This window comes from Nannospalax galili, unplaced genomic scaffold, assembly GCF_000622305.1.
Source record: "Nannospalax galili isolate Female #2095 unplaced genomic scaffold, S.galili_v1.0 scaffold42, whole genome shotgun sequence".
NCBI lineage: Eukaryota > Metazoa > Chordata > Mammalia > Rodentia > Spalacidae > Nannospalax > Nannospalax galili.
The window spans coordinates 14,275-21,898 of NW_008348666.1; the positions used below are offsets into that span (position 1 = coordinate 14,275).

General features: G+C 41.1%; 1 protein-coding gene across 1 annotated transcript in view; it reads left to right on the forward strand.

The window, feature by feature from the left end:
- The first annotated feature begins 523 nt into the window (after positions 1 to 523).
- Positions 524 to 7,624, forward strand: part of Synj2bp (synaptojanin 2 binding protein) — a 31,908-nt gene continuing 24,807 nt past the window's right edge. Inside the window, exon 1 of the mRNA XM_008845917.2 lies at positions 524 to 706. Within this exon, the coding sequence (XP_008844139.1) occupies positions 643 to 706 (64 nt within the window). The 5' untranslated portion in view covers positions 524 to 642. The remainder of the gene's footprint in view (positions 707 to 7,624) is intronic.

Below are 7,624 nucleotides of genomic sequence, written 5' to 3' on the forward strand. Positions count from 1 at the left end.
CAGTATCAGGGAAGATGGTGCCCCTGTCATTATGGATGTTAGCCTAGGTCCCTTGCTCTAAGCAGTAAGTACTTTCTTGACAGAGGAATTTTATTTAGCTTTGAATAAACTCAATTAACTAACAGAGTAAATTGCCAACAAATGAACACGACACTGTGCTATCAAGTTCTCTTAGACGGGACATGTATGTAATGGACTGTACAATTTTCTGTCCAACTGTGCAATCTCATTAGCAGGTTGTCTGTGCGGCATGCCTTTCCAAGAGTGGTTTGAGGCTCACAGATAATAAAACCCTCCCTGTTTCTCCTGTCTACATTGTGGAGATTCCATTTGAAATTTAATCTCAACAACATCCATCTACTTACGTTTGTGCTCCCTCCTCTCTGTCCCCACCTTCGCACCTGCTTTCCTAGGATGGTACCTTGCTCCTGCTTCACTTCAGAATCTCGGACGAGATAACGGAACCCTCCAGAGCGCAGAACCACAACTCCCAGCATCCAGCGCTCCCAGGCCCCGCGGTTTCCTCTTCCGGTCCGGGAGCTGAGGAAACCGAAAAAGCTATGCTCCGGACGCGGCGCGGAGCTTGATTCACCTTCACCTGTGCCCGCTGACCCTGGCCGGAAGCCCGGAGAGAAGGAAAACATGAACGGAAGGGTGGATTATTTAGTCACAGAGGAGGAGATCAACCTGACTAGAGGACCCTCAGGTACGCGAGGGACCTGGGGCGAGTAGGTGCGGAGCTGGCTGGCGTGCAGAGCAGGCTGCCTGGCCTCGGCGCCGGCAGGCCCCAGCTGGACCTTTCTTAGAAGGCTTTCAGCCTGTCGGCATCCGTTAGCCGGATAACGGAGCCGGGGACGCGGCTTCCTAGTCCAGTCGGCTTTATGGTCAGGAAGGGCTTCTTTCTGCTCGTGGTACTGGACAAGGTTGGAAGGCCTGCTGTTCGGCCAGCGCGTAGTGGACACCGCGGTCCTTATTCAGTTGCCTGTGTGTCCTGTTTCCCCGAGGGCCCGAGTAGTAAAAACTAGAGCCATAAACGACGTGGACTCTGAATGCATAGCACTTTACCTGGTGCAAGGGTCCCTCTCTCCATTTCTGGGAAATTAATTTACAGCGTCAGCTGGAAAGCTAAAGTAGGAGACTTACCACCGAAGTTTCCAGACCTGGTGCCAACCCAGAATGCGGGCGTTTTGTTGTTTTTCCAAAATAATAATAATAAGAAGAACAATAATGACAATAACACATATATACATATATATGAACGAAGGTGCATTTTTTAGTCCTGTTTTTAGGGATTTGGAGTTAGTGTGGATTAAAAGATATTTAAACAGACACTTCGTATGATTCTGATAGATTCCCAATCTGCTGTAGTCTTCCTCCGGAACCTCTCTCCAGACCGGCTTTTGACAGTACTGCATGCTGCTCCTGCTTGCCTTCCTCGGTCCTCGTTTTTCCTTTATGGCTGTAAACATTTTAGGTTAGGATTCACCACTTGGAACCAATTTTTTAAATCTAAAATCTTGCTAGTTTTTTGTTTGGTTTTAATTTCTTGGCAGAGCAATTTAACTGATGCATGCCTTAGTTGCCTATCTTTTAAAATAAGTAATGGTTATTAATTATATGTACTATATAGTGTTGTTGGGATGAACTATGAATTATCAAGAACATTGCCTGGACATACAGTTAGCACTGTGTGTTTTCTGCCGTTAGTGCACAAATGACTAGACTGACCCAGTAAGTTCTGCTAAATACTGTATTCTAAGAGTCAAATAAATCAGTTACTATGAGCTCTGTTTCTGAACTCTTTCATTTCTGATTGCCACTGCTTAGAACAGTTTTAACTTTTCTCATCTGAAAGTTTGCAGTAGCTTAATCACTACTGATAAGCTATTCTTCTTTTCAAAAAATATTCATGTATTATTTTTATTTTATTGTGTTTGAGGGTATTTCCTGCATGTATGTAAGTGTACCTGTCTGTGCAATGCCAGAGGAGGTCAGAAGAGGGCTTCATTAGATTCCCCTGGAACCTGAGCTACAGTCAGTTGTTAGTTGCCATGTGGGTGCTGGGAATCCATGTGAGAACCTAAGTCCTCTTCAGGAGCAGCCAGTGCTCTTAACTGCTAAGCCATCTCTCTAGCCCTTGATAGGTAATTCTTTATAAAACATGGCTTTCAGAGTTATCCATGCTTTCTGTCCTACTTCCTGTTAAAAGAAAATTGGATACAGGCCTTATGGGCATAAAACTTACTGCTTCTCTTTGTGGTTTATTGTTATGATTCTTATAAGCTCCCCAACTTTTGTTCAAGGCTTATTCAGTATCCCTAAGTTTCTTGAATTTAATTTTCCTATTTTATAAAATTCTTCTCCCAATATTTTCCCAACTTTTGAGGTTAACATGGTAAAACCACATTTTTATTACATTTATTTGTGTGTGTGTGTGTGTGCATGCATGTGTATGCATATGCATGCACCCATGCCACAGTACTGTGGAGGTCAGAGGACAACTTTCAGGAGTCCATTCTCTCCTATCATGTGGGTGCTGGGGATTGAACTCAGATTGTCAGGCTTGGTGACAAGTGCTTTTGCCACCTTACCTCTTGCTGCTGAGCCATCTCACCAAGCCAGCCTCAGGTTTTTAAAGAAAAGTCTATTTTTAATGTATTTTCATATGTTGGTACTTTTCTTAGATTCAATTAAGATGTTCCTTTCTGGTTGCTTTGCAGGTATTTAAAGGCATTTAGTTCTTCTGTAACCTAAATATCTTATTGTGATATTACTTCTTGTGATGTGTGAGGTTTTCTTCTTGGCTTGTGCTTAAGAACTAATGTACTTTGACATATTCTCTTTGCTGTGGTATCACAGTATTTCTATAGTCTTGACTAGAGCAGAATCCTGACATCATTGTGCTTGTTCTAAGCACTAAATATTTTTAAAAATTCAACATAATATCATTTCATCTTTTGATCATTTGAATAGATATTTTCTAATTTTCAACTCACCATCCACCTAAATTTCTAAGAATTGATTTTACATACTTGAAGTTTCTAGTGCTAATATTTCCCTCAAACATTGGAGAGCAAGCTTCAAAAGAGCAACTTAAGGGGAATAATTATATCTAGCTAATATAATGTACACAAAGTGGCTTAATTTCTGTATGGCATAGATATTTATCAATTAAAAAAAGTTATGGGGCTGGAGAGATGGCTCAACAGTTAAGAACACTGACTGCTCTTGCAGAGGACCCAGGTTCAATTCCCAGCACCCACATGGCAGCTAGGAATCGTCCTTAACTCCAGTTCCAGGGTAATCCGAAGCCCTCTTCTGACCTCCGTGGCATTGCATGACATGGGTGCACTCACATACATGCAGGCAATACACTCATACACATAAAATAAAAATCATAAATAAAATATTTTTTAAAAATTTAAAAAAAGCTATCCACAGAGTGACTTCTGGAATTTTCCCAAGTATTTCCAATATTAGTCATTATATTACTCAAGGTTCTCTAGAGGAATAAATGTGATAGAATGAATGTATATATTAAAAGGGGATTTGTTAGATTGGCTTACACGATATGATATGGTCCGAGTAGTGCGACAACAGCTTTTTTTCACCCTGAAGAGACTGAAAATCCAGTAGCAGCTCAGTCCTTGAGGCTGGATATCTGAGCAGGCCTAACCTGGTGCTGAAGGCCTAGAAGATTCTGGAGAGCCACTGGCCTTCAGTTCTTGTTGGAAGCCTGAAAACACTGAGTTTGGACATCAGTGAAGAAATGCAGTAGCAGCAGCAGCAGCAGCAGCAGCAGCGGTGGCAGCAGTTGGGTAGATGTACTCAAACAGGGTAGATAAACTCACCAGCACGTGAGTAAACTCCCCAGGGAGCTGTGAAGGCAATGAGGCTAAAAGCAAAGCTTTTCCTTTGGCCCTCCTCTCTGGCTGACACCAGAAGGTACTGCCTATATTTAGGATAGGTCATCTCAATTCAGATAACCTGTTTAAGAAAATCCCTTATAGGCATGCCCAGTGGTATACCTCTTAGTTGAGTCCAGAGCCAGTCAAGTTGACAACCAAGATTAACCATCACAGTTATAGAAGTCAGTGAACTTCCTGGGAAAAAGTAGTCACAAATTTAGGATTAAATTTGCATAAAAGCACTCATTTGCTGTTTGGTTGGTCCAGGAAGCAAGGAATGGTTTCAAGTTCCTGCTTATTACTTTCCAGAGCTGATTTCCTGTTATGTGGTACTGTTGATTTCAGAGTCTTTGTGGTGTCATCATGAAGATCCACAGGGAAGAAGTCAGTAATTACCACTAGAAACTTTTGTGTAATTTTGATAGTTCCATGGGGGGCTCTTTCTTTCAACAGGAGAAATATGAAACCATCTGATTCTAAGTATGAATTTCTGTTTGAAGGCAGCATTGTCTTTGGTTTAATCAGGTAACTGGGAGAATGTGTGTGACTACTCTTTTCTACTAGTATTATGTCAGACAAGAATCGTGGCTATTTCCAGTTTTACAAGACAAATGAACCTACTGAAAAGAAAAAAAAATCCTGGGGAAATTGTAACAGTGAAATGAATGTCTAAGGAGTAAAAGGAAATTTGACATGGAGCTTGGTATTTCTCCTGTGCTTACTTCCTTAGCGGTGGAAGGAAAGCCCTGGCATTCCAAAACCTCAGAGTCTTAGCAGTCTATGCTTTCAGACATCTGTTGGATTTCTAAGAGTTCCTTATTCTTTGGCCCATTCCACATGTTATTTTAAATGATTTGTGCTGTTTTTTGACTAACTGGGGATCCAAAGAATTTTTGACAACTGGCATTGTCAGAGGCAGTAATCACAATTTCAAATGCCTTCAAAGATTGATCAGTTTTCCTTTATGAATAAGGCCAGCTTGATTGTACTTGAAGGCTCTCATTTTTTCCTATATCAAATGTAGAGTTCTTAATGTTGGGAAGACTCATTAAGAAATATGACAAGACTAATCTAACTTTTCTTCTCTGTAACAGAGATTGTGCATAAAGACAGTGCTATTGCAATGAGTAACATTAAATTTCCAGTCTTCAGGCCTAAAAACTCAGCAGGTTTCAGCAGGTTACTCCTAAGATGCCACCTTTAGAGTAGGAAGAAGAGAATTCCTATTTCCTTACTGCTTTTAAAGGCCTTTCAAAGAAAGGGATAGTCGGTACAATGCTTTAATAAAGAATAACTAAGGAGGTATTATCTTTCTGAAAATGCTAGTACTATATATTTTATAGTTTTATATTTTTCTCAGGCTAAATGGGTCTATATCTGTTTATGTGAACACAGGCTTATTTGGTTTTTACAGCAACCCTTAGTGGTAGGTGTTTAATCTACACTATTAGATTGAGAAATTGGAGATAATGCCTTGACCAAGATCTAAGGCCAGTAGGTTTCAGAGGATTTTGCTCCAGGTCTATTGATTCTATCATTCTTGATGCTTCTTCCCACCACAGTGAGAAAGGAAGACTCCCACACATAGAATGTGGGTACCATTCTATGGCTTGGGGTCCTGGACTGAATAAAAAGATAAAAATGAGCAGGACACCAGCATTCATCTCTCTGCCTCTTCACTGTGAAGGCACTGTGACCAGTTGGTGGTGGAATTCCTGCCACCATGTCTTCCCTGCCATGATGACCTATGCCCTCAAACGGTAAACCCAAAGAAACCCTTCCTTCCTTAAATTGCTTTTGTCGGTATTTTAATGAGAAATTAATACAGGGTTAGACTGCCATGCTCTTTTCCACACTGCCCATTTCTTCTGCCTTCCTGCTACATATATGCCCTCATAATCATTAACCATGTGAACCTGTACACGGAGATTAAACCTTTTACATGTAAATATCATGTCTCTGTTATACTATAAATTCCATAAAGGGTTAGGTTTCCTATATCCAGAGAAAACAGGGCAAAGATACAGCACTTTGTCTCAGATCTATTTAATAGATGAAGGAAGGAGCAAATCAGAAAACCGTCAGCAATAATCAGGTGTTAAACCCAAAGTACATGACTGTAAAAGCTTAAATGCTCAGACCTAATATGCTTTCTTGTTTCTAGGTTCTCACCATGCTATACCCTCAGCTCTATCAACATCGAACTCTAAACTTGCCACAATGGACTTTGCAAGTCATTTAACATGCATTAAATATATTTTAATTTATTCTTTCATAATTTCATTATGAATGAATAGGTATACAATGTATTTTGATCCTTTCTACCCCCATACTCTTCCCTTCCAACTTCGGGCCATCCCTTTAAAGACATCCTCTTCCCAACTTTTTTTTTTTTTTTTAATAACTCACTGAATCCCCAGTGCTGCACATGGATATGGATGTAGAGCATCCTACTGGGGCATGGGCAACCTACCAGAGGTCATGCTTCTAAGGAAAAGTGACTCTCTATCCCAGCAGTTTTTAACTATAATGACTCCTCAGCTAGGGGTGGGTAGGGCCTCAGAAATTCCTCTCCCATCCAGGGTAGAATTTCGTTTTCTTTATGGTTTTTTGAGACAGGGTCTTCCTGTAGCCCCAGCTGGCCTGGAATTCACTATGTAGACCACACTTGTCTTGATCTCATAGGGATCTGCATGCCTCCACTTCTCAAGAGCTGGGATTAAAGGTGTGTGCCACCATACTGGACTTCCATGCTGGAATTTTCTTGTGCAGTTAACCAGAGCTGCTATGAGTTCATGTGTGCAATGGCCATGTCTTGTTCAGAAGACAGAATTTCATAGCACTCTTGATCCTCTGGCTCTTAAATTCATTTCACTCCCTCTTCTACAATGTTCCCTGAACTTTGGGGGGAGGAAGTTGATGTTGATGTTCCATCTACAGCTGAACACTTACAATGCACTTATTTTCAGCACTTTAACTAGTTATGAGTCCCTGTATTAATGGCTGCCTACTGCAGAAAGAAGCTTTTCTAACCAAAGTTGAAAGCAGCACAAATCTATGGGTATAAACATAAATATTTAGAAGGCAATTTGACAATATGATCATTTAGCAAAGCAACAATAGTAGGTTCCCTCTAAGGTCTTTGCCCTCCCCAGCCATGGACTTTTGACAGGTTTACAGTACCAGGCATGCATCAATTTCAACAAGAAGACATTTGGTTACCACCCCCCCCCAACAGTCATGCCACTGTTGCTTAAGTGGGCACATCTTGCTTGGCAAGTTGGCATTGTAACATGTAGGGTCCAGTGCTGGGTGAGACCATCAGTGTCTTTTCTTTCCCAGTGGCCTACATAGGACCTGCTGGCACTGTGAAAGCTAGGCAGCAGGGAAAGAGTTTCCTGGCCAGTTCAAGCTTGATTTCTCTTATGTCCTGCAATTAAAGTGTGTGGTGCCTTCAGCAGTAGGGTTTTACCATCTAGTTACTGTAGGCAGTAAAGAGCAATAGCTTATGTTGTTTGGGGGGCAGGGGGGAGGTCATTGGGGCCTCCCTGACCAATAACTGTAGCTTTCTCTCCCTTTTTCTTTTCTCTCTCTCTCTCTCTCTCTCTCTCTCTCTCTCTCTCTCTCCTCTCTGATTAGGTAAAGGTTTGTTAGTTTTATTGAGATTTTTTCAGAATCAAGTTTGTATTTCATTTATTCTCTATTTTTGAAAATCT